Source organism: Capsicum annuum, chromosome 9 (genome assembly GCF_002878395.1).
Source record: "Capsicum annuum cultivar UCD-10X-F1 chromosome 9, UCD10Xv1.1, whole genome shotgun sequence".
Lineage (NCBI taxonomy): Eukaryota > Viridiplantae > Streptophyta > Magnoliopsida > Solanales > Solanaceae > Capsicum > Capsicum annuum.
In genome coordinates, this window is record NC_061119.1 from 215,649,242 (window position 1) to 215,662,390 (window position 13,149).

Consider the following 13,149-nt stretch of genomic DNA (forward strand, 5'->3'; position numbering starts at 1 on the left):
AGTGTTTAGTTGCCAGTTGAGATCAGATTGAGGTGTCTAGATGTGCACTCTAAGAAATGGAATACTTACTTGCCGGCTGAGGCCTTTGAGTGTCTATTTATGAATTACGTAATGATATTATTGAAGTAAAATTTATTAAGATCGGGAGAAGAAGGTTTTACCTGTTTGTACTTTTTAATAACCTGGTCAGCTAAGTCATTTTTTGATTCATTGCTGGTGTTCAGTGCGTCCTTCATATCAAATCTGTAATTTTCGTACCTTTCTTCCCATAACCTCAAGCATGCCGCAGGGATTCCAACTTCAAAAGTCGAGAGCTTCGTAATTTCTGGAAATACAGAAAAACGAGATATGTCAATTCCACAACCAGTAAACAACGGAAAATTTTCGATCAGTATGTGGATCAAACACTTGCCTACAGCAACTGGTTCTTCAGCTTTAAATTTCTCAACCCGGTCATAAATTTCGCCTAGGACTGAGGTAGAGTTATAGCTTTCTTTCCTTTGTAAGAAATGCGGAAATCTGTGTACTTTCAATCTCTTTGGGATGAAAACCTGTGGTCAGAGGAGTCGTAAGACAAGAACTCGATAACTCAACAAGATTAAAACAACAACATATCCAAAATAATCCCACAAGTAGGGAGCGAGGAGGGTAGAGTGTACGCAGACCTTACCCCAATCCCGTGGAGGCTAATCAAGATTAAAAACATAACAAATTTTTTTTTTATCAAGCCTACTCTAGCTTTGGAAGCAAGATTAGATGTCAATCGTTTCTCGACTAGATGCACATATTTTCTTCACACAACATGATAGTGAATCTTAAGTTTTCAGGCAAGAGAGGCATCAAACTAATAAAAATGATTTAGGGAACAGAAAAGTCGAAACACTCAAAGAGCACAGTGATCAAGCATAGGATTGTTAATAAGGGATATCAAACAGAGATCAGGTTAGCGCAACTAACCTTATTCCCACTTTTTGGGGCGTCTATAGCATCATAATACAAATCAATCAACTCCAGCAGTTTTTCTTTCATAGACTCCGTCTCTTCATTCTCCGTGGTATTATATTTCCCCAATATCAGAAGTCTATCCATGAGTGCATACCAGTTAGCAGAAGCGTCAGCCATGCTATAACTGAAGGTGTAAACCAAGTCTCATAAGTAAAATCGAAACATGAGCATTTAATTCAGTATCTAAAGCATAAAGACATTACAGGAAGTTTAGCCAGGTCAAATAAAAGTAACTTATCAACAACGATCCTGCCATTCAGAGAAGATTCTCCATTGTCACATGTTGCTCATTAGCTCAAGGACTTCCTGAGTATGAGCAACTTTGACAATGGAACTGTATGTTGCGTTCTTCATGAAGCATAGGCGACATGTTTCAGGCAATATCAAAGAGACATACTCTAATTTTGGAAGGCAAAATGGGCATTCTACACTGAGATGATATTATAATAGAGACTGATAACTGTAATATAATAAATATGTGATAAGTCTATTATAATACATACTTCTGCTTCCTAGTTTCTAGAAATTTCTGAAAGAGTTCATGCTCCCTTTCCTCCGCAGAGAAGTGGTTGGGCTCCCTATGCAATGTCTTTGGTGTTGAATAGATTCGGCTCCACGGTCTACTTGCAGTGTAATATTTTAACAGCTGAAGCATACAACATAGCATGCTCAAATTGGACGGAAATTATTGAGTATTTTCATTCATTCAGGAAACGAAATGGCATCACAATATGTTTGTTTTTCTTTTCATTATCGATGTTTCATTATCAATTCTAATTGGACATGGGGAGTGCAAATGAACGAACCAATCTTTGGCAGTTCAATTAAATTGTTAGGCAAAATGATTATAGCAGTTAGCCAATAGTAGCAGAGAAAAAGTTGACCTGGGGGTTCCGAGAGACCCAATAATTATCTCCATCAAAATCGCCATTAGCAATTTCAGTGGCTGCGGATCTTGGACCTTTGGTAGAGAAGAAAATACCATATTTAGCATTTCCAATAATGTCTCCGAGGTTCTTCACAGGCACAGCAAGTAGTCTATGGATATCACCAAAATGAAGCCCAGGATTCCTGTATACTAGTACCTCTCCATATATTTGTCCATGTTCACTGCGTATAACGACAGAGTTTTACATAGTAAATTTCTAGTTTTACTTTTTGAAAGTACAGGCATAGCATCAAAAAGAGAACACAAGTTACAAACATATCTATGCTGAAATACCTAGTTCAAAACAATTCTTAGGTTAATCGAACTTCTTCACTAGACTACTGTGCAAATGAGCATTGATGAAATGAAATTCCGAAAGAGGCAAATGTAGCTTTGACCAAAGTGCAAATTTGTAGTGCATGGTGCAAACACCTGCATCGGCTTTCACCAAACTTTTTTAGAGTCGTGTTATGGGATCTAATGCCAGGTTTTCCATAATGAGATAACACATCCAATACTTACTAGGGATAGGACAATGTAAAGAAAATAGACCTTGGGCCTAACTCAACCCCAAAACAGCACATAAGGAGACAACGGCTCATTTTCTCAACCAACATGGGGCAATTAACACCGCACCTGCACTCCTCGGCCCGGTTAACAGGAGTGTTGATACCGTGTAGAGAAAACGAACCTTGGGGCTAACTGAACCAAAAAAGCTAGTTCATGAGTTAATGATCATCCAAAGACATATGACAACAGTCCACCCTTTAACCATTATTGGACAATCTAATAGACAACAAGGATCATATACAATACATCTAAAGAGTATGCTTACAGAACAACACAGACTTCATCAGGATTTAAAGTATCAGTCGGATCAGCTGTCCCCATCAGATAGAAAGTATCAGAGATAGGAAGTTTTCCTGCTTTTAATCCATTTCTTTCTTCCTTTGCCAGGGAAGACAAACAACTCCAAAGAAATGGTTCAGTGAGAGGTACTCCAGCCATTATCATACTTGTGGCAATAGAGGCATCATCACGATCTCTATGGTTCACTGCAACTGCATGGAGACACCCAATAAAAGTAAGGAAGCAAGGGTCTGATTTGGTAACATAATCAACTGAGACTTAAAAATCGACTCAAACATATTAAGATTCCCCACTTATGTGGGAATATACTGGTTTGTTGTTGTTGTTGTATAAACATATTAAGATTAATGCAGGTAAAGGGGTGCTTTGATAAAAACTTCTGTATCAAATCCACAAAGATCAACAGAGGATGTTGATTCAAAATAGGTATCAGCACCAGCTTGCTAATAATAAACATGCAATGTTTTCAAAAGATTATTCGAAATTTTGAGAAACAAAACGTTACCACGTGCTGGAATTTAAGCCAAATTAAACACAAGTTTAAAATTATCGCATAACAGCATCCGAAGGTAACATTTCTCCTTATACATGCTAGATTATAAACCATATACAATAGCATAGAAACGTAGTTTTATTATAATTTTTTTTTCTAAAACTAGAATTACCTTTTAGAGCTGTCACCTCATCTGAGTATAATCTTTGTGTTTCCTCCAAAGTATTCTTCAGAATATCAAAGAAATACTCCACGGGAACACCTCCATAGGTCAACAGAGCAATAAGGGTTCTTGATAGACGAGTATTCCTAGGCTTAAAACTGAAAGACGAACATAAGAGGTGTCAGTTGCAACAGGTAAGCCCACAGGGACATATATACCTGAAATTTCTGTAGCCGCAGATATTTTAACAGAACTTCTGTAATACAGAGATAGCATGGAAGAATTCTTTCTAAGAACAATCATTAGAAGGGAGATATGTCCATCTTTTAGAGCCTGTCGTAATAGGCAAGTTGATATCCTAGTGGTAACTGGTAGACCTTTTTGCTCTTTTAATACTATGAAAATCTCACCAAACAATTCACGTCCCTCACTTAGGATCCTACTGGCGGCGGATATGATCAGACTGATCAATTCTCCCCTTAAGTAATAAAAATGCAAACTGATTTCATACAGTAAATAGTGGTTCCACAAACCTCTGGTATGATATTAGCTTGCATTGAATGTAGTTTCTCCTTACTGTTATTTACTAACTGCTGAAATGCATAATGCCAGATTTTTACTCATATATGCACATGTACTTAACTAAAATATTTCTAAAATAAAACTGAAAGGGTCATGAAAGTAGTAATTTCATGGACAAACGAAGATTCCTACAATGAACTTTTTATCTTTCTATTAACTGAATTATTGGATTAACTAAAAAGTGCCAAATACCTGGGTTTATTTATTTCCAACGAGTTAAATATTTGAGCTCTTGACAGCCTTGGATCTTCCTCAACCTTGATCATTGAGGGCCTAATCTGAATTGTGCGCCGTGGCAGCTAATATTTAAGAACAAGACATTGTACACGTCAGGAAGTTGATTTGGAATCAGAGAAACTAAATAAATAAAAGGGTAAAAGCTTCTTCAATATGCCATCAGAGAGAACTATGCAATAAGTTTTAAGATTAAAATGGAACGGAGTTTGGTCTACGGTGCTTAGAGGAAATCAGTACCTTTCTATTGACTAGAAGGGTTCCTTTTACAGCAAGACCATTGTAGAATAGCCGGCATTGCATCAACAGAGGCTAGAAAGACAAAGAGAAGCATGAAAACTGGACAGCTAAGAATCCAGCTGACCATTTTAGTGATAAAAAAATTCCAGCAATTTGGATTCTGAATCGACTAGTAAACGTCAAAAAACTTTTACCGGCTCCCCATTCTGAAATTCCGCCTCTCCCGGCGTGGATGAATTCTCTCCAAGTTTGACACCATTGGGATATCTCTGAAATGGTTGGTCCAAAATTTAATGGAAAGTTCTTAAAGAGAGATGAATGGAAACTGATACAAAGAACCGAACAATGAATCTGTCAGATAGTATACATCAATACTAGCATGCAACAGACTGAACATGAGACGGTTTCTTGTGCACTGCCTACAACTAAAGAAAAATAAGGAAATAAAAGAATTCAATTAAAGATGAGAACACTAAAAACTTGATAGGTATTTCCAATGGCTATGTGACTGAATGCTGGAGAAGAAAAGATAAGGAAAGTTTGACAAGAAATCATATTTTTGGTTTATTTAACATTATTGGTCCCTCCCTTGAGCAGTTTTGTTTCTTTAGGTAGTTCAAGGACTTGCTTTAATTTTATTGTCGTTTATGCAGAGGCTTCTGCCCGGAGATGTGAGTTTGGATATGTTGTCAGACAAGAATGTATTAGCCTCATTAATGATGTCATAAATGAGAGATCAACTCGTGGTACACGTGCATGGTTAATGAGATACATTGTAAGGATCGCTCCATTATCCCTTAGATTCAGCCACTGGAAGTATATCCAAAAGTACGATATATTTTGGAATAAAGCCAAATTATATGCTTCATTGTTAGGTTTACTGGCTTTCAATGCTATACAAAGGCATAATCGACATCAAGGAAATGCTTTAGTCAACTACGTCTAATCAGATTACCTCTAAGTTGGCAGGAAACTTGTGCTTCACGTTAAAAAATTCTTGCGGACACAATCTTGCCAAGTCTTCTGAAATATATCCAGTCCCATCTGTGTGTATAAGGGGTTTCCTGTCTTCATCGTAGAGAATTCGTCCATTCTTATCCTACAATTTTTTCCCAATGGAGGAGGTGATTAAATGATAAAGAGAGTTCATTATCTTGAGACCATGGAAAGAGAAAAATTATAAAGAGATGGCATATTGGAGAACACACGGAAAAAGAAACAACAGACAGTATACATGATTATATATACGCATATGTTATATGTTTGATAAGTAATATACATGACAATATATATCTTCAATTCTGTCAATATTCACTGAATTCAGATCAACTTGAAGCTTTACTGTCGTGGATAAAATTAGAGAGAACCTGCATTATCAGAGTAACTATGCACTTCAGAAAGAAAGAAAGAAAGAAAGAAAGTACGCAAAAACTATTAAAAAGTTAAAAATGGTCGGGAAAATAGCAAACCTCGCCATGTATTTAGCCATGCTAGAGACCATATGTACATGCATGAAATGGCACCTTGCGTCATGGACTATCTTGTCATGCAAAATGTAACTTTCTTTTTCACAAGGATTAAGAGATTCCATTCGAACAAAGTAGCATTTCACAGAGTCAATCTTTTCCTCTTTGTCCTTTGAACTTTTCTTTTTCCCGTCATCCTTATAAACTGCTCAAGTACCACAATGACATAAAGCCTCATTGGCATCATAAACACTCAAAAACATAATCTCTCGGGGATTTCCACCCTCGATTTTGAGTATACTATGAGAATGACACTTCTATTTATTGGGAACATGAGAAATTTCATCAAACAGCTACTTGTGAAACCGGAACATCCACATTAACACAGGCCAATGCAAAGGCCATAAGACGAGAATTTCTTTAATTACAATTCGTAGATATAAGCAAAAAAAATTGCCCCCTAAGTACTGTACTTCCATGTAATAAAGATCATCAGCGTTGAATGGGAGAGAATGTTGGGCCTTACAAGCCCAATACATCTCTGTTGTAGCGACACATATGTTAAGATGGATCCAGTGTGTCAAAGGTGCATTTAAAGCGCGCTGAAGCCCTGAAGCGAGGATCAAAACACGTTGAGCGCTTCACCTTACTTAATGTGCTTCAGTGATGCCATCAAGACTCTTATGACAAATTTTTCCTTGATAATGAGCGTTTCATGAAGAGGCGGCAACACTAAGCAATTGACATTTCACTTTACCATAAAAAATCTTGAAAGACCTACAAACTCTTGAAATTATACGAACTTAGCACAGAAAAGAAAAGGCTAATTCTGTATTTCTTCTTATATTTCCAAGACAAGCTAGGAAGTTCGAAATACTTTGTCAACATATATAAAGGTAATTACCAAAAAAGCGATAACGCCTCAAACCAACAAGAATTCCATTCTGAACAATCTCTTCTGGGCAACTTGGGGCATTTCCCTCAAACTTGACAATCAACACATTTTCATCTCCTAATGACCGCTGCAGATGGGTTCTTTCAGCTTTCAGGTAAGGACCCTGAAGAGGATGGAAATAAAACAAGTCAAGAAATGGATACTAATGATTAAGGATATGTGATGCACTGTCCAAAGTGGATACAGTGGCGGATCCAGGAACTTTACTTAGGGGTGTCACAATATAAAATAGTAGACACAGATAGAAAATAAGGGGAGTCATCATATAGTATGTATACATAAAACTAAAGTTATAACCTAGCTAAACAGTGTAATTTTCCGGCGAAGAGGCGTAGGCATTACAGTTATTGCATTCGGGCTCTTGTATCAGTCACGGGAGACGGCAAGCTTCAGTAGTTAAATACAATCTTTTACAGCTACAAAGCTAAGGTGAATGATTCGCAACGTACAGCTACTACACAAATTAAATATCTACATAATAAAAAATGTAAAAGTGTCCGAGATCTTTTTCAGCCAATTCAATCACAGGAGTAACTCTGGCACACAGTTCAACGGCTAAAGCGGTTATCTTGGACATTTTCTTGACAACTCAAAGTTCTGAAACACAAGAAGAACAGACCTTAAAAGTATAGCTTCCGTCCGAATGGACATGGCAATGGTAGAGATGAGTCCTTCCGGAATCCCAATCAAGATACTGGAAAACACATATATAAGGCAATTATTGGATTAGTAATTCAATAGTTCAGAAATACATCAAATCCAAAAAATGAAACAACTGAAATATGAAGCCCATGTGGGTTGGAACAATAACAACAACAAACCCAGTATATTCCCACATAGTGGGGTCTGGGGGGTAAGATGTACGCAGTCCATACCACTACCTCCGGAGAAGTAGAAGGGTTGTTTCCGATAGACCCCCGGCTCAAGACACGGCCATGTGGGTTGGAACCCAGACCTTAAATCTGAACTAACTAAAAGATGAAAATAGATCATATAAGAGTGGTAGTAGATAGAAAAATACCTGCACCCGTTTATTATTTTCACAAGGATGACCATATTTATTCCAGATATACGACTCAAACTGAGACATAGGTTGATATATCATATCCAAAATGTCACCAACGTCATGGAGCATAATTACATCCTCCAACTTCCTCCTGCAATACATATCAATCAAGCAAATAACAACTTGTAGCAATATAGACGTCACAAAAATAGATATTTGAATAAGTGCAAACTTTACCTCCCTATGTAATTCAGAATCAGAAAGAATTTCCTGAATTCAAGCTTACTGAGTGCAAGTAACTGCTCACTTATTCCTCGTGTGCTGGCACTGTTTCTAAGTCTAAATTCAGATGATCTGCGAGCGTAGTGATCTCTTTGAAAGCTCGTTGTCACTGGAGTTGTTCGAGGTGATGGTATTTGTGGAGCTGATGTAGGAGAATCAGATGTATCACCTACTATATCTGCAAGCATTGGAAAACTAGAGTCTTGAAAGTTGTAAACATGCAAACAAAGAAGAAGAGATAGCAAACTGAATACACTGGATATGTTGCTGTTGTTTTAAAAATGAATCGAAGAAACTTTCTTAAAATACGGAATGGGTAATTTAACATTGTATGCCATCACATATACTATTTCATAATTCTATTAAATGGAACATTTCTAACCATAAGGCTACCAAAGTCCAATAGATGAAAGAAGGGGCAAATTCAAGGTTCCGCAAGGAATAATTCATTTCCAGTAAAGCAAAGTAAGTGAATTCTTTTGTGAAAAGCTCGGTATTTAGGTGGTGAAGAATATAGGAACGTAATTATTAGTCTCGACTACATTTTAATATATTAAGTTTAAACCTCTTCTAGGATATAAGTAGCAAGTTTTTATAAGGGATAGCTACCAATATACACCATTCGGCCACCAAATTCACCGAAAATGGCCTAAGTATACACTACATACACGCTCGATTGTATATGGCGTGTATATGCATGAATATTATATGTAAAAGGTATGCGTAGATATGTATATGTATGTATAGTATATGTATGTTAGTATAAAATATACATTATCTATATACTGTGTACATATTATAAGGTTATTTAGCATAACTAATCCAATCTATTTTACACTGTCAGTGCACTAGTGAAACTACTAACTTGTTTGGCTAAGTTTCATAAAAGAAATTATTTTGGAAAGCGTTTTTTCAAAAGTGTTTTTCAAAAAAGTACTTTTAAGAGAAACGATTTGTGTTAGGACAATCACTTTTTTTTTTATAACTGTGGTGTCTGGCCAGCTTGCACGCACTTCGACTAATTTCACGAGATACCTGCCACCTCCCTCCACCAGCAGCAGGTATAGGGGTGGCAAACGGGCGAATTGGATTAGATTTGGATGGGTTAAATATGGATCGAACAAAAATGTTTTAGATTGCAATCCGTCCATATAAATATGGGTAAATATGAATTGGGTAAAAATGGTTTCAACCCACTTTAACTCCTAAGCCAAAGACTCAAAAACTTAAAACTTCTATATCATATCATCTTACTTTTTTTACATTTCTTTTTTTTTTAGTTTTTTCTTTTTAGTTTTTTTTTTTATCTCTCTTCTATATGTAGCCTCTAGTTTTTTTCTTTTTTTATTTTTTTGTCATTTCTTTTTTTTTTCTCTCTTCTATCTCTACCCTCTATCCTTTGTTTCTCTTTCTTTTTTCTTTTTTTTTATTTTTTTGTTTTTACATCTTTCTCATTTTTTTCTTTTTTGATTGTATTTTATATTTTATATTTTTTTTATTTTTGAAGAACATGGTTAAGTCGAGTACAAATTATGGATGATGACTAAAATATTGTAACCGCTCAGTATATTTATTTTTACAATCATCTTTTTTCTTTTTCCTTTTTTATTATTTTTTCTTTTTGATTTTTTTTGTATTTTTTTCTTCAATTCTTTCTTTACACTTTTTTCTCTCTTCTATCTCTAACTTCTACCTCTCTTTCAACTTTTTTTTTTTTTCTATTTTTGGTTTCCTTCTTTTTTCTATGATAACGAAAATACTATAAGCGCATATTGATTTATATTCGCCCAACATTTATAATTCGAGAGCTATGTGGATTCTCAGCCATATATATTTTAGTCTCAAGAAAATACAATTAATTCATATACTTTTTTTTGGTTTTTCATTCAGTGTTTGGTGCCTGCATTGGAGCCCCGACTAATTCATATCAGGGCCCATTAAGGTGGCAGCGCTCCCAATAGAGTTTCTCCATAACCAGGGTCGTACCCTCGACTAAGGATGAAGCGGCCCCATCCACTGCACCACAACCCATGTTAATTTTAATTCATATACTTATTTGTATATAAATACAAATAATAAATTGCACATATTGACAACTAAACTATTTAAATACAAATAATAAATTTATATGAAATATATAGTATGTAAAGTAAAAAAATATAAAATGCAATGACAAAAAAAATGAGGAAAAGAATATAAAAAAATAAGAAAAATGACAAAAATGACGAATCAAGAATGAAAAAGGAGAAACGGAAATAAAAAAAAAAAGAATGAAAAGAAATAAAATTGAAAAAGAAAAAAATGATGAAAAAGAAGAAAGAAAAAAAATGTAAGAAATGAGTAAAAAATAAGTGGAAAAAATGAAAAAGAAAAAAAAGTAAATTAAAGGAAAAAAGAAAGAAAAAAATAGTAAATTAAAGGAAAAAAAAAAGAAAAAACAAATATGGGCTGAAATTGCCACCCCTAAGCAGGTACCGATAACTCTATCCACTAAAGCTAAAGCAGATAGGAAGAAATCACCTAGTCTCTGTTAGGAATTAAACTTGAGATCTCATGGTGTTCAATCCAACTTCATTGAACTACTAGGCCACTTTCTTAGATGTTGTGTTAGGCCAACCACCTTCACGAGCACTTTTGAGCAAAAATAGTATTTGACCAAGCTTTTAAAAAGTTATTCTAAATGTAATTTTTTTTAAATTGCTTTTCAAAAAATACTTTTGGAGAAAAACTATTTTTTTTCAGCTTCTGCTACTCCTGTTGTCTCCCAAAAACTTAATTATGTATCAAAATTTAAAACAAAAAAAATATATCAAAAGTTAATTATGTTATAAAGAAAAATATATCTTCATCAGATATATCGGGAGCTAATTATGTATCTAAACAGAACTAAAATCAAATTTTCAATAATTAAGTTCTAAACTGTCGAGATTTACATTGTTTAAAACCACAGGTCCATTTTCCAACCAAAATGAAACTCTTAACACACTCTCACATCACATACAACAAAAACAAAAGCAAAAACGAAAACAGAACAAAACAATAAAAGGAGAAAACATATATGCAAGTTAAATTTCTAAAAAGTAATCACTTCATAAAAAAAATATATCTTCACCGGATATATCGAGAGCAAATTACATATCTCAACAGGCCCAAAATCAAGATTTGTTCCTAACTGTCGAGATTTATGTTGTTTATACAAATAAACCACAGCTCCATTTTCCAACCAAAATGAAACTCTAACACACTGTCACATCACATTAAACAAAAACAAAAACAAAAAAACAAAACAAAACAAAAAAATACATGCATATTTATATATTTATAAAATAATACTTATGTATCATTTCCTTTTTAATTCATTCCAAAATAAGTATCGTTTTTCCTTATTTAACAACTTTTTAAAGTGATAATTATCCTTTTATCCTTATTGATTCCACTTAATTAAAAAAAAATATATTAACACAAAGATAATTTGGTAAACTTTACCAAATCTTCCCTTATTTCTTAAACTCCGTGTTTGATCAAATGACGACACATGAAATAGAAGGAAGGAAGTAATAAAATAAAGAACATACCATTTTCCTGAAAAAGCGCCGCATTTCTATGGAATAAACTAACCGAAGAAGAAGACGAAGAATTCCGAGGCAATAAATTTGGTTTATAATAAAAACTCTCAGCAGACGTAGTAACTGGAGCAACTTGCTTTTCACAAATTTGAGTTTCTGAATGACAGTATTTTTTTGCCATGAATACAATAAAACCACTAAGGCTTTTTCTAATTTGGCATTTCGAAATTTCTTTCAATATGTATAGTGATCGTTCTTCACCAATTCCATAAAGTAGTTTACGTACTTTATTATCTGGTGGATTTTGGTTCTGAGATTTGCATAGTTGGTTTAGCATTTGCTCTACTGAATTTGGAAGTTTAATAATTACTTCTTCTTTTTCAAATTCAACCTCTTCAACTTCTTCAACTGATTCATTTTTGTAAGAAAAATAGTTTCCCATTTGAAGTATAGAAGAAGTGGGATTTTTTTTATTTTTTTTTGGAGAGAGAAATTGGAGTTCTGGTGATATTAATGGAAGTTAGATTTTGAAGTTTAATTTTAGAACGAGGAGTTTATTTTATGTTTGGTTGGGATTTTAAAATTTGAGGGCTAATTAATTATGTGATATTTTATATTCTCTTGGTCTTAAATTATTGTTTTAAATTGAGATACATATTAATTAGGAAAAATAATTAATAATATGGTTAGTTTATTATAGTATTCTTATTAAATAATATTTATATTTTAATTTAAAGAAAAAATAATTAATATAAAGAGTAAAATATGAAGAAAAAATCGTTTCTTCTTAATTGATAAAAAAAGACAAGTAAAATGAAAAATTAAACTAAAAAATTGAAACGGCTAATTTGAGACGGAGAGAGTATATAATTTGAAAAAATTAGGTCCTGTTTGATCATGAAATTAATGATCTTTTAGAGTTCGAGTTGGTGCAATATTTGGTTATGAATATAAATTTAACTTATTTTTAAAAATCCATGAAATAGGAGTGAAAAAAAACTAAAAATAAGTTTGTGAAATAATTTTTGGAAAAAAATTTCTTATGACCAAATGCTTAATTCTGATATAACTTGTTTCTAATCAAACGACCCCGATTATGTTGGATTTGTTATTCCAGCCTCAGGGCTCGTTCGGTGTAAGGTATAAAGAAAGTACTTAATTTTGAAATCAATTTTAGAATGAGTTTAATTCATATTTGATTGGAACAAAACTGAAGAATAATTTTTCCCAAAATTTCACTTTTAATATTTTCTATATATATTTGTATTTATCATATTTTATCTCGACACACCATTAAAAAATAATTATTAACATAATTATTTATCATACTATCCCTATTAATTGATGTTAGTATTATGT

General features: G+C 33.8%; 1 protein-coding gene across 1 annotated transcript in view; it reads right to left on the reverse strand.

The window, feature by feature from the left end:
* LOC107840980 (probable RNA-dependent RNA polymerase 5) overlaps positions 1-12,330 on the reverse strand; it is a 16,273-nt gene extending 3,943 nt beyond the window's left edge. The window contains exons 1-18 of the mRNA XM_016684957.2: positions 11,800-12,330; positions 8,180-8,402; positions 7,958-8,093; positions 7,556-7,630; positions 6,886-7,039; positions 5,985-6,186; positions 5,795-5,882; positions 5,471-5,614; positions 4,710-4,784; positions 4,516-4,587; positions 4,234-4,340; positions 3,469-3,617; positions 2,769-2,994; positions 1,890-2,115; positions 1,509-1,651; positions 958-1,129; positions 413-551; positions 162-325 (exon numbers count right to left, since the gene is read on the reverse strand). Of these exons, the coding sequence (XP_016540443.1) occupies positions 162-325; positions 413-551; positions 958-1,129; positions 1,509-1,651; positions 1,890-2,115; positions 2,769-2,994; positions 3,469-3,617; positions 4,234-4,340; positions 4,516-4,587; positions 4,710-4,784; positions 5,471-5,614; positions 5,795-5,882; positions 5,985-6,186; positions 6,886-7,039; positions 7,556-7,630; positions 7,958-8,093; positions 8,180-8,402; positions 11,800-12,232 (2,928 nt within the window). The 5' untranslated portion in view covers positions 12,233-12,330. The remainder of the gene's footprint in view (positions 1-161; positions 326-412; positions 552-957; positions 1,130-1,508; positions 1,652-1,889; positions 2,116-2,768; positions 2,995-3,468; positions 3,618-4,233; positions 4,341-4,515; positions 4,588-4,709; positions 4,785-5,470; positions 5,615-5,794; positions 5,883-5,984; positions 6,187-6,885; positions 7,040-7,555; positions 7,631-7,957; positions 8,094-8,179; positions 8,403-11,799) is intronic.
* Between the last annotated feature and the right edge of the window lie 819 nt (positions 12,331-13,149).